Raw genomic sequence first — 19,096 nt, forward strand, 5'->3', positions numbered from 1 at the left:
TGTGAAATGTTTCTCTTTTTTTCGTCCTCTCAACAACAATTAGAAATACGCCGACTGGCACAGCACTGACACTCAGAGACATTGTTGTTCTGGTCGTGGGAACAGTTTAAAATCCAACATGGTGAACACTGAGGGGTGAAATAAAAAAGAAGCTCTGGCTTCATTTAACAGTCCAGCTCGTGTGTCGACAGCCATTACTGTATGTTTTGGAAATTTGTTGGTGAATTCAAGTGATTGATTTCTTGCTGGTGATCAATATTTTGGCTGAAGTAATATAAAGCACATAAAATCCATGGAAATAATTGAAGGTAGGACGATACGGCCGGAAAAAATGTAAATCTAGCTTCTGTATAGAGCGGAATCTTTTTCGATTCTAAAGATGGAACAGCTCGTAATATTGCTGATAAGCGTATCTGGCACCTTTTATAGTTTGCAGACTTCTAAAAGTGATTTTAAAATACCCTTTGACATCGGGAGAACAATGGGAGCATAAGAGTGGATTTTGCTAAACAGAGCCATGGCCCCAAAGAAGAAAGACCGAACATATGCCCCCGAGTGCAATGCTGAAGTCTGAAGACGTGTCGCGCTGTCTTTGAGTGCACGTTGTGGTTCTTTCTCATGCAGCTGCTGGTTGTTGAGACTTTGCTGTTGTTTGCACCACAAACACTATGAACACGTTCTGTTATTAGTCCTTCTGCCTCGACACTCGGAGGACTCCGAGGTCACTTCTTTTCTTTCCAGCGACGAGCCTCGTTATCTACAGACAAATAAAACGTTCACTGTCCATATATCTTTTTATAAAATAAATCTTATATTTCCAAGTATACAATAATAAAATGATGCACTCTGCAGAAAAAGATGTAACAGGAAACTCCATATATACACATAGTATAGTATTTTGGCAGACAAGAACATGGACAAGTTCAGTATTGTAAACAGCTCTTTACTCTCATTCATGACACTTTCGTCCTCTTTTCCTTTCCTTCTTTCGCTTCCTCCTTGTTACATTCATATCTCCAAAATAAATTGTGCTTTAGGAAATCCTTTACAATAATCCAAGGGCTCTTTTCATTTGTTTGTCCCCCCCGGTCCACTGAGTAGAAGTGTCTCTGAACAGTAATGTCTTGAATGATCTCGTGGCCGGTAGTTCACTATGAGACCGGGTGAGAGGAATGAAGGCGGGGCTACAGATGAAGAGGTTCAGGAGCGTTATGCTGGGGGGGGGGGGTGGGTTAGGATCTATGTCTGGCACTTTGATAAAGGTTTGGTATGTGTTGACGTGTGCACTTAACGGCGAGGCAGCATCAGATGCACGGCAAATGTTTGGTGCTTCTCCAGCATCAGTGCAGCTCCTAAACATTTGAAAAGACTGCGACGTGAACTTGGGCAGGATGTGTGTGCTGGAGTCGTTGTGGCATCTTTATTGATGGTTACAAGGCAAGAAGTCTGAGAGGTTACAGCTGTGCTCGGGGATACAGGAATGTACACGGTGGAATGTGGAAAAACACTGGTGTGTGTGTGTGTGTGTGTGTGTGTGTGTGTGTGTGTGTGCAGAGCGGTGGTGCCAGAGAGGGGTAAAGCAGAGCGGGAGGTTTCGGGTTGTGAACTCAGGAGGCAGGAAGAGAGTAGAGGTCTGAATGTGGGTGCCCGGAGCAGGTCCGGAGCAGGTCCGGAGCAGGTCTGTGGGTCTCTAGCTGTCCTCGTGGGTGAGCTCCTCCCCCTCCGCAGTGGCCTTCTCAGCAATGGCCTCCAGGCTGCGTCTGCTCTTGGAATCGGAGCCGCCCGATGCTCCGCCTTTACTCAGGTTACTGGTGAGAGCAGCGTAGTGGATCTGCTTCAGGTTCTCCTGGACTTCACTCCTGGCGTGCTTCAGCAGGTCTGCCTGACCCTGAGAGAGTCACGATGGATCAAAGAGTCAGAGCAGAGCTCCTACAAAGTTGCAGCAAAATTACATTTTTTATGGCTTATTATACTGTTATTATTGTTTTAAAAGGCATGCTGTAGACCCAGCTGGAGGTGAAACAGACGGGCTCAGAGTAGTGGGCAAAAGTTCCCCTCTAAAGAATGTCATCTTGCTGTGTTGTTGGGAGCCAGAATCAATATTGCATACTTTAGAGATGATAAACTGCAGATAGTGAAGCCCGCTGGAGCCAAGAATCACAAAGTGTTCCAGAGATGAAGAGAACATGTTGCTGATAGTTTAGCTTTAGCCTTCCGCTAACCGTCATGGCTGCTGCACCGCATGCAGAAAGGCTGAACTATTGGAGAGATGGAGAGACGTTCTGCAAACAGGCTCAACTGTTAGAGAGATGGAGAAGTGACTCATCCTGTGCAAGCCAAGCAGCCTGCTGCAGAAGTTGTCATGTAGCGGCTGGCTAGTTGGCTAGCTACATTGCTAATTCCATCATTGATGACATACTGGACTATAAGTTTTATATTGCATGCTGTACTATGATATTCTGGATTTCTTTATGGCACACTACACTTGTTTATGCTTTGTATAATATTATCATATGGACTACACATAATTTATTCAATTCAATTCAACGCTTCACATTGAAAAAAGTGAAGTAAAAAGTAAAAATAAAAAACTTCCCTCTGAATTTAGTGGAGTACAAGAAGAAAGTGGCTTGAAAAGAAAAGACTCAAGTGACTACAAGTACCTTAAATGTGTACTTAAGTACCTCACTTTGTCCCCAGTGTGCTGCCTTCTGTGAATGAAAAGCTCACCTTCAGGATGGTGATGTTCCACGTGAAGCTCTCCACCGCCTTGTGCTGCTTCCTGCCCTTCAGCCCCTCCTTCACGGCCAAGTCGGGGAGGTTCTCGTGAGATTCCATCGCTGTGAGAGAGACAGAGGAGAACGAGTGTCGAGTCAGTCCTCACGGTTCATATTCATGGTGGTTTTGTAAAAAAAATAAATAAATAAAAAAAACAGAAGAGCAGCCGTCAGGTGACTGAAGGCTGGGAGAGACGACCATTAGAGCAAAGAAGCACCGGCATGTACTGTCACCATTTCACAGACTCCTCCTGCAGCAGACAGGTCGAGTGTGGAAGTACAGAGAGCCTCTCTGGCTGTGGGGGAGGACTCCTGTCTCACTACGGCGTGATAACGGATCGCAGTAGCTGCTGTTGCAGGTGTTCTGCACGTCAGTGCTAAAGAGAATAAGTGAACATGTCTACACATATTAAGGAGCTAAGCTGAGGATTCCATGTAGGAAGTGAAGAAGATAAACTGTAAAAGCAGCTGCCATCTACATCTTAATACCTCTCATTATTTTAAGCAATGTGGTCGAAAAGAAAAGGTAGAGGAAGCGTGACAAAATGGATTGAAGTGACAGATGCATCCTGTTTTCCTTGATTCTTCTAGTTGATATCAATCCTTACAGTGTTTATACTAATTCAATCTAAATTAATGTTCACTGTGTTGTACCCGTCAACTGTGTGCCCTCCACCAGCAACACCTTGCTTCATTATCTTGAGATCCAAACGAGGTGTTGATGGGATGTCAAGGGACGGGAGCCGGCCAAAACTGGGTAATTGGTTCAGAAAAAAAAGAGAGAGACGAGACGAGAAAGCAAAAAGGCACGATAACTCGAAGGCAGTGAAGGAAACAAAAAGCAGAGCTGAAGGAAGCAGCGAGGCAGGATGAGAGGAAGAGAGAGAGCTCCGGAAACAGAGAGAGAGGCAGAGCAGAGCGGCGTAGGCAGACATGACGTTCTTTCACCGCGGATCAGCATCAAGGCATCGAACAGAGGAGGGATGTGTCTCCCGAGGAGCTTTCCCCACCTCCTCTCCTCCTCTCTCTCTTTGCATGACTGAGTCTGACTAAGGAACATGTTAGATATCACGTAGGCTTTACGGTGCAGCAGCAACAACCCCCCCCCCCCCCCCCCTTTAACACACTTCTGCACTGAAAATTCCTGGTGAGAATGCGCGCACACACACACACGCACACACACGCACACACACACACGCACCTCTGCTCGAAGCGCTGATATCAGCTAGAGAGAGAGAGAGTCTGGCCCCCCGGCCCCTGTTGCTGCTGTTGCCATGGAAACATGGCGTGCACACCAGAGGAGCCCCCTTCGTGTGCGACGGCCGTACGAGGAGGTGTCGGGTTGTTCTGGAGCCTCTCGGCTGAGCGTACGCGTCTGCCACCGCCGCTCAGCCGTGAATAATATAACCTCCAACAAAGTGACAGAATTCACGGACACGTTTCCCCATCTTTGAACCCCCGACCTCACACCACCGCCCCTCACACACACACACACACACACACACACACACACACACATCTCTGTATTTTCAGTTGGCTATTCTGTAACTACAGCGTTAATGCTGCTGCTGTGAACATGACTGTGCTGAAGAAGGTGCACAGCTTCCTCTATCACACACACAAACAGTTAACTCACACTGCGGGTTGCCTAGCAACATTTTATGGAGTCTGGCAGCAGGCGAGAAAGGGGGAAGCTCGTTCTCGGCGAGGCATTTCCGATCGTGATCTCTCGGAGGCAACGCTGCAAGACGACAACTGTACAATAAGAGGCTGACGCAGCACGTTACAGTCAGTGTGCAGCGGCGGCTCAGAGGACGACCTGAATTACTCGTTTGATTAATAATTGATTCTTTTCAACAAGAGATGATTGTATCTGATCATACGATAGGATGTCACACACAGCACTGAGGAAAAGCTGGAAACTATGATTGATTAATATAACTGACATCAATGGATGCGTCCTAATTATTTTCAGTATCAATTACTCTGCTGGTTGGTTTCCTGATTAATATGTATTCAAAATGAAATCACAATTTCTCAGAGCCCACGATGACGACTTCAGATGACTTCTTCTGTCCGACCAAGAGTCCAAAACACAAAGATATTCGATTTGATTCACAATCATTAAAAATCAGGTGACTCGAGCTGAAGGGCTCTCAGAGCTCCTCCAGTCACGGACACGCCCTGTGGCGGCCGCAGCACACTTCCTGTCGCACACTCAGAGGCTTCCCCCGCGAGTATTTGTCGAAGAAAACGTGTCACCATGAGAACACAATGCTGTTTGTACTTCTGTGTGAACACAAGCCTCTCTGTGTGCACGAGTGAAGACTACTTCAAAGTCATGTTTGCACATGTATGCACCGATCACTCTCTTTACTTTGTTATTGTCATCCGTGTGTTACTGTTTGACATTACCGTGTGAGCTCATCACGCATGTGTAAATGGGAAATCAGAAATGAGAGTCTGACCGACTGGTTTCATGGCCGATCAGATGAAAATGGTCCGGTTTCGATCGGGAAAGCGCCCATTAAAGTGTGTTTTCACACATTTAACACAAACATTGGCCCTTTGCGTTGTCGTCTCCAACATGTCGGTGCAGCTCCACGCCATCGTGCTGTACTTGGCATTCCAGAACATCTTCTGTGCTGATCCTGTTAGTCTGCAGCAGGTGTGGCCATCCATCTGCCCTGAATGCTAACGGGAAAGTGTCTGACATCCCTGTTGGAGCTGCAAACACCCGACTGTGTTCTCCGACACCGCCTTTGTGCGTTTGTTTGGTTTTGTGAGGGGAAAGTGAGTCCTGTCTCAGCTGATGTGATAGATTATTCACAACTTTAAGAACTCCGCTTGCTGTAAAGAGGGAATTGGGTTTGCACTGACCCAGTTTCTGCAGCACACACACACACACACACACACACACACACACACACACACACACACACACACACACACACACACACACACACACACACACACACACACACACACACACACACACACACACACACACACACACACACACACACACACACACACACAGAGGAAAGAATGATGTCAGTCTAGGATGGAAAATAAATCAAAGTTCATCAGTTTGCCATCTGTTGTGTCCTAGTTTGCAGTGGTTGGCTGTTGAATTGTCTCCAGCTGATTTGAGATAATCATATAGAACGGTGCATTGAGACTAGAAGCCACACGGCGCTTCTGTGGAGGCTTTTGGGGAAAAAAAAAAGAAAAAAAAAAAAAGGTTTGGTCTAATTGAGCACTTTCACTGCCGTGTTACTCATTTGACGATTGTCTCATGAAAAAGAATGATTCACTCCGACAAGGCATGCATCAATCAGGACGAGGACTCACTGTGCAGCACAAAGGAGAGTTACATCACAACCTGCTGTGATTCCAAACACACAACTCATGTAACGAACCGCCATCGGTCTTCAAACAGAACTTCACCGACAACGGAATGGCATTTTGTTAAGATGAGTAATGACGTAGATCTAACCATGTCTGGTCCACCTCTCCTTCAGGTTGAAACACTTTGAATGATTTCTAAAGAGTGACTTATATAAGTCTTATGAAAGAGGAGCAACCGGCAGAACAACAGTTGACAAGGCACACGTGCTCTATGAATCAATCGATGTGCAATGCTGAAAGTGTCGAGCCAACACATTCGCTGATCTGTGAACTGGTGGTGAAGATGCTGCACAGATGAACAGGGTCATTACTGTGTGACTGAAGACACAGCTCATTCTTTTCATACATTGGCAATATTAAAAATCAAATGCCAACAGTCGAATGTGATCACTGAGCCCAGCTGTGAGCAGAGGCTTCGGGGGATCTTTGCGATGCCAGTAAGCTCAACATCGCAGCACGTTTTCCCCCCAAAAGCCACTGGCTGGTAATTGTTAAGGGCTGGAAGGTGGTCACACTGAAAACACCAAGGAACAAAATCCCAGCACGAAGCCTTTGATCACCCCGCTGGTTAACAGACACGGTCCTCCTCCGCTCTGATGTGCCACGACAATAGAAATTGAATATTTTATAAGTCCATCCATCTGGAAAGCAATAAAGCTGAGCCGTGGTAATGACGGTCCACTCTCACTGAGCTCCTCCAGCAGGCTTCCTCAATGATTCATTAGCCTTTCAACAACGCTGCATTTATACACAGCACATTAATGTCAACATTTTATATTTCGTCTCATTAAAAGGTTTTACCCATATGTCTGCCACGCTTGTTACATTACAGGAGAATAAAGAGGGACCTCTGCAACGACGGGATCACAGATAAAATGCAGCTGTTCATCTTTTCAGCATATGACGACAACATTTTCCCTCTTGAGATTGTGCATATTCTCACATCCAGCAGAGGCTCCCTGCCGAGCTGCCGATCAAACTGCGCTTCCCGGGAAAAAGCCGAGTGGAGTCACTCGACCACATCCAGTCAATCTGTGACAATAGGCTAGAGAACCAGGACTGCATGAGCACATTACAGACACATATGAGAGTCTGACTAGTATTTAGCGTCTGGTGGAGAAGAACAGCCAGCGTCGCTCGCTTTGATGTTGTCCAGTTCACTCATCTCTCTGAACCCGAGACCAAACCTTGTAATGAGAATACAGCACACAGGCGGTGACTGGTGTGGATAGAACGCCTCTGTCTCACCCACAGCTCTTCAAAAGGGAAGCAGCGACTGGATCGCACACATGAATATGATTCAAATGGTAATTCCACATATGCAAATGAGGAAAAGTATAATCAGGCCAATCTAATTTCCTATCGAGTGATCTGCGATGCGTGGCTTCAGAGAGGCCGTCGGGCAAGCTTTCAGGAGGTGAGCGGTGTCAGGAGACAGCCTTTCATCGTTGCTCTCCGGCCATCTGACCATCCCTTACCTGCTTTTTGGGTTTGCAGAATTCTCTCGTACACCCCGTCGTAGCTCTCCAGCAGAGTCTTGCTGGTTTGGATCACCTGGAAGGAGAGAAAATATCTTCCACATCAGAAAAGCTGACATCCCACAATAAAGCAGGAGGCGTTCTCTGTTTGGTGGCCGGGTATTTCTATCTAGGGAGGGCTCCTAAAAACAAGCTGTTATTACGGGCACGTCGGTGGGCGTGGGCGCTGAAGAGCATTTTTGAAAGCCAGAAATAGAGGGAAGGAGACACGAGCAATTAGAGGGTTTATTAAAAGTGTCCTGTTTTTTTTCCCCCCCCTCAAACAGGAACAGTGTCTCGTCCTCCGGAGATATACGCTTTAGTCCCGAGTTTATCTCCTGAGGTGTTCTGCTCGCCCTTAACTGAGTGCACAAACTCTGTTGACCTGCAGGCTGTTAAGTGTCTCATCGTGGCCAGACTCAAAGGCTTTGGGAATTCATTTGCATGTTGAATGCCAACAAACCACCATCGTACAAACGTTTGCTTGCTTACACAAGGACAGCAGCGCCGCGGGTGTTTCACGAGGTTAATGATGCATATGTAGCCGGGTCACAGATAGAGGTAAATAAGCACAGAGCGAACGAGGCGCTTATACATCTGGATCTTTCTCCTTCGATTATCTCAGTCACAGCTAAATTGATTCATTTGACATAGATGATGTATGTGCCCAGAACGTTGCTCTGCCTTCGATGTAAATGTGTGCCTGTCGGGCACTGGGCCCTTTGTGTCCCCGCAGGATTGCTGTAATTGACTCGTACATTCACTTGCACACTCCCTGTCTGAGTGACTTCAGTGCACCGCGATGTCGTGTCACAAAGCCAGGCCGCACCGCGCTGCTTGCCAAGACGGAGCGGAAGGAAGGAAAAACTGTTTTTATTCAAGCTCAGTGTGACAAAGCCACGCTGAAAAAAAACAAACAGCAGCGATAAACACCCTGTGATCGATCTCTGGAGCAAGCCAGCTCTGTGGCCGGCCAGCGAGAGGAGAGAGAGAGTGGGGGAGGGGGGGGGGGGATGTGTCAGGAACAGAATGGAGCGAAAATGGAAATACGTCTTTCAGACATACAGGCGAACACACATTTTAACTGGCAACACCCTCATCTTATTCCTGAAAGAAATGTGATTTTGTGAAAAGGTGAAGTCTGGTGATATTTCATATTTTTCTCATTGACAAACCCCATAAAAAGATCAAAACCAACGATAAAGAGAGTTCTGCCTGTGCATTCAAAGCCTGATGAACCGTAGTCCTCATTGCCGTAGAGCTCCATTTATTATTAAAAACAATTAATGAGCCGTACTGTTGCACTATGTGACATGTCCCTTCATTACTATAAACACTGTAGTTTGTTTGGCGTCAAAGCCGCGCGCACACACGCACGCACACACACACACACACACACACACACGTCATTAGTGGGAACCGATAGACTTGAGGCTGAGAGCTACAGTCTGGGTCAGGGTTGGTTTTGGTCTTTTCATTGGATTAGTTGACAGCAAGAAACATATAGAATAACAATACAGGGTCGTAAGAAAACAGTTCAATCAGCAACTGAGGCTTTAAACATTGCCTTCTTTGATTACATAGAGTCCATCTGTACCGGGAACAGATACAGTTTCAAGTGAATCACCGGGTTACACTGAACGCAGTCACGACTAAGTGATTGTGGCGGCTTTGTGTCACTCCGCAGCTGCAGTCGCGGCTCTCAGAGCTGTCGCACACACTGTGATTAGTTCCCTGATGGGAGAAGAAATTACCGTCTTGGTGGCAGAGACGGCGTCTCAAATGTATTTAAAGGCACATTATGAGGCGAGTGGGTGGACTCAGGTCCCATCTGCACACTAAAGACCACCTCCTGTAAGTGCTATGTTTAGTTCTATTCCTATCATTATTATTATTACCTGTATTTAACAAAGACACAAAAGCTTGTTGATTTTTAAGGGGATGTTATTTTAGCAATGCAATAAAGGGGAAAGTAATTATAAATAACAAGCTATCAAAGATATGCACACAAATGATAACACATATAACTAGTATTTATGCATAGTTCTAATATATTCAACAGAAAAAACAATATTGGCTTCCTGTTAGACAAACCAATGACTAAAACATGGACTTTGTGTCCCCTCGGTTCAGTGTTTCAGAGATGTGTGCATTCCCAACTCATCTCCATTTACGGATTATTTTTCCTAAGTTCATTTGTTGTGAACAAAAACTGAACTCAGAGCACATTATGGAAGACCACACGCTGGTATCGTGCCGAGTTTCTCCACTTTTTACTCGGCACACAAATGGGCAGGGACTGAGACCCAGATTCTATTTTTGCCAATTTGGAAGCGAACGCCTGGTTACTCCCAGTGGTGGATTTTGACACGCCGCCTGTATTTCTAATTGGACTGATCCATACATTATTTACATCTCTTGAAGTTTGGCTCTCCTCTCTTCATTGATGCCCCTTGTATTTGTCCGCTCCCCTTCAGCCGGCAGCTTCACGCCACTTAAGCCCTTGCGCTTAATATATTCGATTTCGGTCCCCAAACACCCGTCATCTTCTCCTTTCTTCCCTCCAATTCAATTTTCATGGCCATCTTTCCATCAGGCCCAATTAACTAGCCCTCTACTCCAGAGTCTGACTCCAGCAGCGGCTTAATCCGTCTGAGACGTTTCAGCATCATCCCCCCTTTTTCAGATGTTCATCTCTGAGTCCCAGGGGACTCAAAAGAGCGTGCCATAAAAGAAAAGGCACTTGCCCCTTTGAGAGTGTGGTCACTTTACTTGACGGTGCTGTATTTTGAGTCTTGCTGACGTTGACGTACAGTTAACGTTAGCTCTGTAGCGCTCGGCTATGTTTTTGTGAGTGAAGGTCTGCTGCGGTATACAACGTTAATGATCGTCAGTGATATTCTTGTTGACTATCGTAGTAGGTCATGAACCACATTAGGTGTTAGCCAGGACTTTTGTGTGGTGATTTGTTACTTGGTGGGGCTGTATTTTTTTTTAAATAGGTAAATTTGTTTCGCTGTACTGTTCAGTAACAAAAAGTGTTAAAAACCAACAAAAGCAAAAGATTCGTGGTAAGATCGTTGGATCGTGATCCTGCCTGAAAAAAAACCGGATATGATATTTTTGCTGTCAGCCAGTTGTGTGACTGATTTCTGCCTCGTGCCTGTAATAATGATGGAAAGTTGACTTGCTCATGGCGTGTTGAGAATCAATGGAACAGAACAGGATGTGTTCAGGGTAATGTGTTGTCTGGGAATAGCCTCAATGGCCTGTTGCATAACTTGTGAACATTGATTTTATTACCTAACAGAGCTCCAGCCACGTTACCTAACCATCTCTGTATGCCCCCATTCAGTCCAGTAAAGCCGATGTATTGATTTGATGGGAGTCAAAAGCTTGTGTGCTTGCCAAGATTATTTGTATTTGTATTAATTGGTGGATGCATAGATAGCAGGAATTAACCACAGAGAGTTTTCTGACAGGTTAGGCACGTGTCTCTTTCTGTTGTGTTTTTAGTAATGTATCGATCCAGCTGTTTGCATCACATGTACTTCCAGGTGTTAATATTGTGCTAATAAAGTGACTTTCAGACTCCGACTCACCATGTCGTAGGTGGTGACGACTTTCTTGAGGACCTCTGGGAGCAGGCCCTGGGGCTCCAAGTTCGGGTACTGGTCAGCGAGGTTGAACAGCAGGAGGGGGCTGTTCTCGGGTCCGGTCAGTCGAGGGGAAAGGGCCAAGATGCACTGCTTCAGGTTAGCCACTGCTGAAAGGCCGCACAGCTCTTTAAAGGACACGATGGCATTCTGCAGAGAGAAGAGAGACATTACAGCTGGGCTTGCACTGGCAATCCAAGCAGAACACATAATACTCACTTGTTAGAGACTTAAATGAAAAAAGGAATTCATTTTCATGTTGCTAAAATCTGGCATTGTTATGCTTTAAACGTACAACCACAGAGCAGTCACAGGAAGTAGCTGAGAACTCACTCATTACCTGTGAGAACTTTCATTTTGGCACTTGCTAGCTTCTCACAAACACTCAATCCGTTTGGACTGACATCAGTATCACACGGAAATGGAACAAACACACACACACACACACACACACAAATCCTAACCTTCCTGTGAAAGCCCAAATTTAAACCCTACATAAACAACCGGAGGAACAAACCGTGACAGGTCGGCCAAGATGTGTTATAGTCTCAAGGCCAGGGGCCTATTATCACACAATGACTGCCATATAAACAGGCCTACCAAAATAAATCCTAATACAATGGCTGAAGAAACACAACATGCGAGTGTTGTGATACTCCAGTACAGCGTTTCATAAAGTGAGACTTCAATCAACCGCAAATTAATATGATCATAAGAAAAAATTACACCGTTTTTATGATCCTTGTGGTGGCAAAGCTTGGTCAATATCAGACAAGAAAAAAAAGGTTTGGGATGACACTGGATAAGTCTTGATTGGGAGCCATTAAAATGGCAAGTGATTAGATCAACATATGTTAACAGCCTGCTGAAGGCCATGCTCATAATCTGTTGTGGCTGCAGTGATTTTAACATACAAAAATCTACCATTAAAACAGGGATCTCATTACAACATTTCCCAACTTTTTCCCCAGCATTTCCTTTGACTATTGCACAACACATCAAATCAAATCGGATTCAGTCATGCCTGGTGGTTTTGTGTTTCTCTTTCCAGAGTGGGAGCCTTTTTTTAGACGCTCAAGATCCTTTGTAGTAGATCTGGTTTTAATCTGTGCTTGACTTGGGGTTACAATTTCCCCAGTGCACCCTTTCACAGAAAAACATTCCCATGCTGGAGAAGATGGAAGGAAAAAGTCATGATGATATTGTTGGATATTGTTGTTGATGTGCTGCACACATCAGAGGACACTGGTGAACAGAATAAGCACTTATTGGGGTTTGATTTAAATTGCTTACCTGCATGTTTTCTCTGAGATCTGTTGCCTCCCTCAGTGGCAGCATGGCTGTTTTGAAGACATCATCCACAGCCTTGATCAATAGTACTCTCATGCTGGCGTACTCTCTACTCCTCTTGCCCTTTCGTACAGACAGTCCCCTTTTGTGTGGTTTGCCGCCTCCTCTTCGATTGGTTATGGCCACATGAACAAACAGCCAGGTGTGTGGCAGAACCTCCCCCGTCAGTGATTGCAGCGGTACATGTCGAAAACCCGGCTGGAGACACTCAAAGGGGATCGTATATTGGCCGATGAATTCATCACCAATGTAGTCATCGTCTAGCACCACGAAGCGCACCATTGCAAGCTCGGGGAGATTTATCTGAAACTCAAAGCTCTCATCAAACAGAGGGTTGTCCCCATTCTGGTTGACCGTTTTAGTCCTTTGTTCAGCGCAGTCGGCAGGAATGCCGTGTATTTCCACGTACACATAGGGGTCGACCACGTCTCCTTTGGCACCTGAGCCTTTGGGTTTGGGGAAGTTTTGTCCACTGATGATCTTGATGTGCAAGAGCTGTGGAGAAACACCAGGCACTGAATCTTTAGTGTTGGCGCTGAAATATGACACGTGCTCCCTCATGATGGCCGGACGCAGCACGTAGCCGCAGTTCCCATTCTGACGGAACCAGCCGATGTTTAAATCCATCATCAGGCCGGGAGTCTGGTAGTTCATTGCCACGATCTGGCAACCACACTTCCAGAAATCTTGTGGATTCATGTTGCTGGAGTCGATCCGCATGGGGCTAGGGTAAACCCGCGCAAGGTACTTCTTGTTGTAGTTGACAAAGTCACCCGGGAAGTCGCTAGCGCAGCGACTGGCAAAGACCTCGTTGAAAGAGCAAAGCTCCCATTGCTTCTGGCTCTGGAAGGATGCTGGGAAATCTTTGAACTCCACAGACTTGCACAAGGTCACCAGATCAGAGAGGTCCTTCGACAGCTGGAACTTTTTGGGCGCGACAGTCTGTTGCTCCGCAGACTCGATGCTCATCCGTTGAGACATTTCGGCCCCCTCGTCCTCGTCCGTCACCTCGCCTTCTGAAGCAGTGCAGCTGGTGCTCAGTTTCTTACCCTTCAGCAGGATCTTTCCCTTCAATTCTAAGGGCGAGGGCAGGTAACAGTCCTCAGGCTTTGGAGGATCCATGTGGATCTTGTCTCCGAGGATCTTCTTTAGGTGCTGAAACATGACTCTCTGCTGCTTTAAGGAGCAATGGTTTTCTAGACACAGCAGCAGTGGAAACTCTGATGCAACAAAGGCATACTTGTTGAGGACATCGATGACGCTGCGGAAAACTATCTGCGATGTCATCGTGTGACCAGTGTAAATAACAGGTTCGTTATCAGGCCCATCCCAAACATCCAGCTCCACACTGCGGCAGCCCATCTTGAGGGCGCGGATATACCCTGTGACATCAGAGGGACCTCTGAACTGATCCTCTATCAGATATGTGTTGTGGGATGCATTGATGTAATAGTGGGACAAGGGCTGGTTCATGTCTTGCCAAACAGTTTTCTGCTCAGGGTCAAATATATGGCACTCTGGAGACATAAGATAGTTGGTGAACCCATCTAGAGAAAGCCAATCCTTAAGCTGGCCCTCTTTAGACGGTTCATATTTCTGAATGACCTCTAAGCTGGTGTCTTCACTGACTTGTGCCATACCCTGCTCTGCCTCCAGAAAGATCATTAAGTCCTTGGTGTCCAGAAATTCTTTGTTGCTGGAGAACTGAACAAAGAGAAAATAAATTTCTGGTCTGGTGCAAAGATCGTGAAAGACCTCAATGAACTCATCCTTTGTCACATCAGACCCTACTTTGTCCTTGGCTTTGTGAAGCTCTTTGAACTTCAGTTCCATTTTCACATTTTTAAGTCCAGGGTTCAACTTCTTGACTAGCTGCACAGCAGCACATATCGTGATCCTTCTGCTGTTGCTACAGTCCGCCTCATCGAAAAGTTCACCGAGCCAAGATGAGCGCATGTTGTTCTGAGTGCTTTCAATCATATTCAAGGTGTGTTTCCCATAGGAGATCAGGTACCTCAGCCCTGTCACCCAAATGTTGGCTACATCTGCAGTGTTTGCCACCAAGTCCAGGGACTCGTAGTTCTCCCCAAAGATGATTGAGAAGGCACAGTCCTCTGATATCTGATCGTAGGTTCCGTTAGTTCTAAAAGTGTCCGTGTTTTTGCCCGTCCGCAACTCCTTGATGGATTTCACATCAATTTTGGCCTTTTCTGATTCCTTCTTCGTGGGCTCCCATCTCAAAGACTGCATGTCGGCATCCAGGAGAAAGTAGCGGTGGTAGATGCGGGAATTGGATCGCACTTTCTTCAGCTCGGAGCCATCCACCATTGCATTGATGCAGTCGCTCGCACTGCTAATTTTCTTCTCTGTGGGCATGCTGCTGAATGACACAGTCTTCTTTCTTTCTTTACGCTGTCTTGAGCCATCCTGCAGAGAAACAGAACATAGTGCATGAATTAAAAAACATTCTGTAGATATGTAATGATTAGGAAAAACAGAAAATAACATAAAACCGTGAAAGATTGTTTTCATGTTTCAGCTTAAAGGAATATAATTCATATCTCAGTTGTATAGAGGCATGCTTTTCTTGCTTTCTGAAAAGTAAAGAGTTTGAAGACATTTTTTCTCAGTGTTGCTTTTTTTGTTGTTGATTTATTTAGCTAAACAAATCAGTTATTTGCAATCTTTCACATCATTCCTTAAACTAACCTCTAGCCCGGTTACCACAACAGTTCCTTTTTTTTTTATCCCAATTTGCGCACATGGAATAAAATCTGAATACAGGCATTCCCCTTTTGGCCTTCAGCAAAATACCTTTTTCACCCCAATATCTGAAATGTTGTTACAGTAGGATTCCGGATGAAATATTCTGCCTTCAAGTTTTCAGCATAAAGACAAAGTAGATCTTGATCTTACGTAACAATACAGCAACAGAACACAACATGCCGTCTGCTCTGATTTACCGTTTGGATGGAATGTTCTTCCTTCCTGGTCTGAACATTTGCTGAGCTAAATCACAGCAGCAACATTGCTGGGTGACTTAAGGTACCTGTCACTAGGGCTGGGCGATAAATCGATTTAATCGATTAATTCGAATGTGTGCTTTAAGGCGATGTGTTTTATTGAAAATCGAGAAAATCGCCCCCACCCCTCCCCCCCGTTGGGTTCCCGTAGTAGAGTGCGCGCGCATTGTTTACAAACTAAAACAATGGCGGCCAGCAGCTTCACTGCTGGCCGCCGCCGCCGCCACCTCACAACAACAACCCAGCATTTTGGAGACATTCACCAACTGTACTCCGCATGAGAAGAAGAGTGCCCGGTGGAAAGCCATCACGGATGCAGTCGCGATGTATATCGCAAAAGATATGGTGCCCATATACACCGTGGAAAAGCCGGGGTTTATTCACCGTCTCAAAGCTTTGGACCCCAGGTACGTGCTACCAAGCCGTAAACATTTTTCTGACGTTGCCTTGCCTCGGCTGTACAATAGTACACGCCAAAGGATCTCTGCGGAGCTGGAGGGGATGTCATTCTACTCCGCAACAACTGACCTGTGGTCCAGCAGGTTGACCCAGACACCGATCCACTTGACTGGTGGAAGCGTCACCAACTTAACTTTCCAAGGCTAAGTACTTTAGCAAAGAAATACCTCTCTGTGCCAGCTACAAGTGCCCCCTCTGAGAGGCTTTTCAGTGTGTGGGGGGGGCATTGTTACATGCCACCGTGCATGCCTGAAGCCAGAGGTAGTAGACAGGCTCGTCTTCCTGGCAAAAAATATTTAGAAAAAACATGCACTACTGTTTAATACTGTTGGTTATGTTGTGAATGCACTTGATTTTGTTTACATGCACTTATTTACTGTGCAAAATATGTTATGTTGATGTTAGATCAGATGTTGCACTTTTGAAAATGTGAATGTTAAAGGGTCATATACATTTTATTTCATGCTGTGTTTGTATCAGTGTATTCAGTTAGAAAAGCTTACTGTAAAAAGTTACATTTGCACAGTTGTTTACAATGGAAGGCTACTATTTAATGCCATTTAATGTTATGTTTAATTTAATTTTATATTTAAATGATTCAGGCAAACAAAAGAGTGACCAAATACTTTTTGTATACTACAGGCACCTTTCTACAATGTTCAGGTTTTGTTTGCACTTTATTTTTATCAACCTACTTGGGAAAATCATCACAAAATAAAAGAAAAAATTGTTTTCAACAGCTTCTGTCATCTGCAAAAAATTTTGGGGGAAAAAAATCGATTTAAATCGTGAATCGGATTTTTTGTAAAAAAATCGGAGATTTTTTTTTTAGGCCATATCGCCCAGCCCTACCTGTCACTGTACATTATGGGGGTACAACAGCGAGAGTATCGCCCACACGAATCCAGTAGTCAACAGCAGAAACTTTTCTGACATTTTCAAAGAATCCTGCTCCTTCGCTGCGGCAGGTTCCTTCAGCACAAGGACATCGTTTTGTATTCTGTATTCTTCAAACTCATTTCACAAATTTGGCATCAGCAAAACCCTAACCCTTGTTAATCATTATGTGGCAGCTTAATGGTACCTCTTTCTACAAAAGCAATGCATCATGTTGTCAACTGTAATGATGTTGCCAAGTTAAGATGTTGTTCTAGTAGAAAACCTTGATCTTTCTGTTTGGGGGTTCAATGAAATGTACAAAACCTTCACAGCCTGTTATGTAATCAAAGTGAAACGTGCATACCTCATATACTGAGAGAACCAGCACTGATGAGCATCACTGTGTGAAGGAACAATGGGCAAAGTCACGTGTGATTCAATAAGAGGTCGTGTACGATTGATGAGTCTATATCTACGTGCCTATAAATGTATATAGGAGCTTTCACACATCCTCCATGTGACATCTTCCTCCATCACATTCAGCTGACAATACTGATATTAATAAATGTGACAACTCAGACATAGGTGACAGCTTATTCGTCATCTTTCACAGGACCGGCTTTTGCTTTGTAATTTTTGAAGCAGCTTCATCACAATCAGTTTTGTTTGGCTCCTGTCTGTCTGCTTATTGTCTCACAACACTACCATGGCTTATCAGTTGGTGTTAGACACACAGGGTTCGGATAGAGAATAACAAAACTGAATGGACCGAATTAGACGGAAGCTTAAACAAAGGTCCTCCCCAACATGGAAAACATCTCAAATACAATAAAGTGAAACAACAAACACCTTATCAAACAAAAACGTGCCAGTGGGCAATTATGAAATTACAGGAGGCAAAATAATATTATGTCATGATTTTCCAAAATTAATGAATCATCATAAATCCCATCAGTGTGTTGGGAGTACATGTTTACTCTGATTGGTTGAACCTCTCCATGTCCAGTAAAATGTAGACATAATATTCACATTCTTCGACACAGTCTGCTAAGTAAAGGGAGTTCATTATACTAAACGGGAGCTTAGGACCTAAATGCATGACTGCAAATAATCCTTATGATTTGGTCAAGAATGTGACCCAACAGTCACAGCTTACTGATCGATTGTGTCTGCTTCCTGCTGTACAACCATGGTCCGCCATGCAAGGCATTCTCCTCAGGATTTCCCCCCCCCCCGCTTCCTTTACCTAAAACAATACTGCCCACAGCCATCTCTGTCTTAGCATGTGTTATTATACCCTGAAGACGCTTGTTTCTTATGCAACAGTCCTTTTTTCTGTCTCTGGTGGAAGTCAGATGGAGTGTTTTCTTTTACAATTAAGTATAGTTTTGTATGTCCTTAAATGGTTCTTCAAAAGACGAGATCTGCAACATAGGCTATTTATAGCTCAAACAGATAAACCGTTAGCTTAATAGGGTACATATTATTCAAGACGTAAATATCACTTATCTCCGTTTCTCTGAGTCTAACGATACGATCTTCACAGTGAGCTATGATCAAGATGGTTTTTCGTTCGCCAGGCCAAAGCACAGCACCGGAAGAAGCTTTAAAAATAGAGTACCTGAAGAGACCAAGTACAGTCAGCAGCAACGCCTCCAACAAGACCTTTCTCTTCCCTTCATGGTTACTGGGTTTTTAAAGGACTAGCTGTGAAGGATTTACGGACCTTTACTGGTGATCATCAAATCACCGGTATACTGTTATTGGTAGTCGGGCTGCAACAAGGGACGTTAAGCATCACTAGTTCTTCTGTAATGTTCCAAGTTAAAAATATGCCAATATAACTTAATTGTTACCATGCACTGCATTCAGCAGCACACTCTTCCATCACATGTACAAATTATTTGCCAGCATCCCATGAAAGACGACTTGAGTAAAAGGACAAGCCTCTGCATGCACAGTGCATTATCTCATCACATGTGCAGCTCAGTTAGTACTCACTTTACTTCTTGTTAAATATTCTG

At 44.9% G+C, this 19,096-nt stretch overlaps 1 protein-coding gene across 1 annotated transcript in view; it reads right to left on the reverse strand.

The window, feature by feature from the left end:
* Positions 1 to 790: 790 nt before the first annotated feature.
* The window catches only part of plcl2 (phospholipase C like 2), a 33,246-nt gene continuing 14,940 nt past the window's right edge, over positions 791 to 19,096 (reverse strand). The window contains exons 2-6 of the mRNA XM_079275666.1: positions 12,655 to 15,138; positions 11,308 to 11,511; positions 7,667 to 7,742; positions 2,731 to 2,840; positions 791 to 1,888 (exon numbers count right to left, since the gene is read on the reverse strand). Coding sequence (XP_079131792.1) covers positions 1,691 to 1,888; positions 2,731 to 2,840; positions 7,667 to 7,742; positions 11,308 to 11,511; positions 12,655 to 15,138 — 3,072 coding nt within the window. The 3' untranslated portion in view covers positions 791 to 1,690. The remainder of the gene's footprint in view (positions 1,889 to 2,730; positions 2,841 to 7,666; positions 7,743 to 11,307; positions 11,512 to 12,654; positions 15,139 to 19,096) is intronic.

This window comes from Melanostigma gelatinosum (genome assembly GCF_949748355.1).
Source record: "Melanostigma gelatinosum genome assembly, chromosome: 9".
Classification (NCBI taxonomy): Eukaryota; Metazoa; Chordata; class Actinopteri; order Perciformes; family Zoarcidae; genus Melanostigma; species Melanostigma gelatinosum.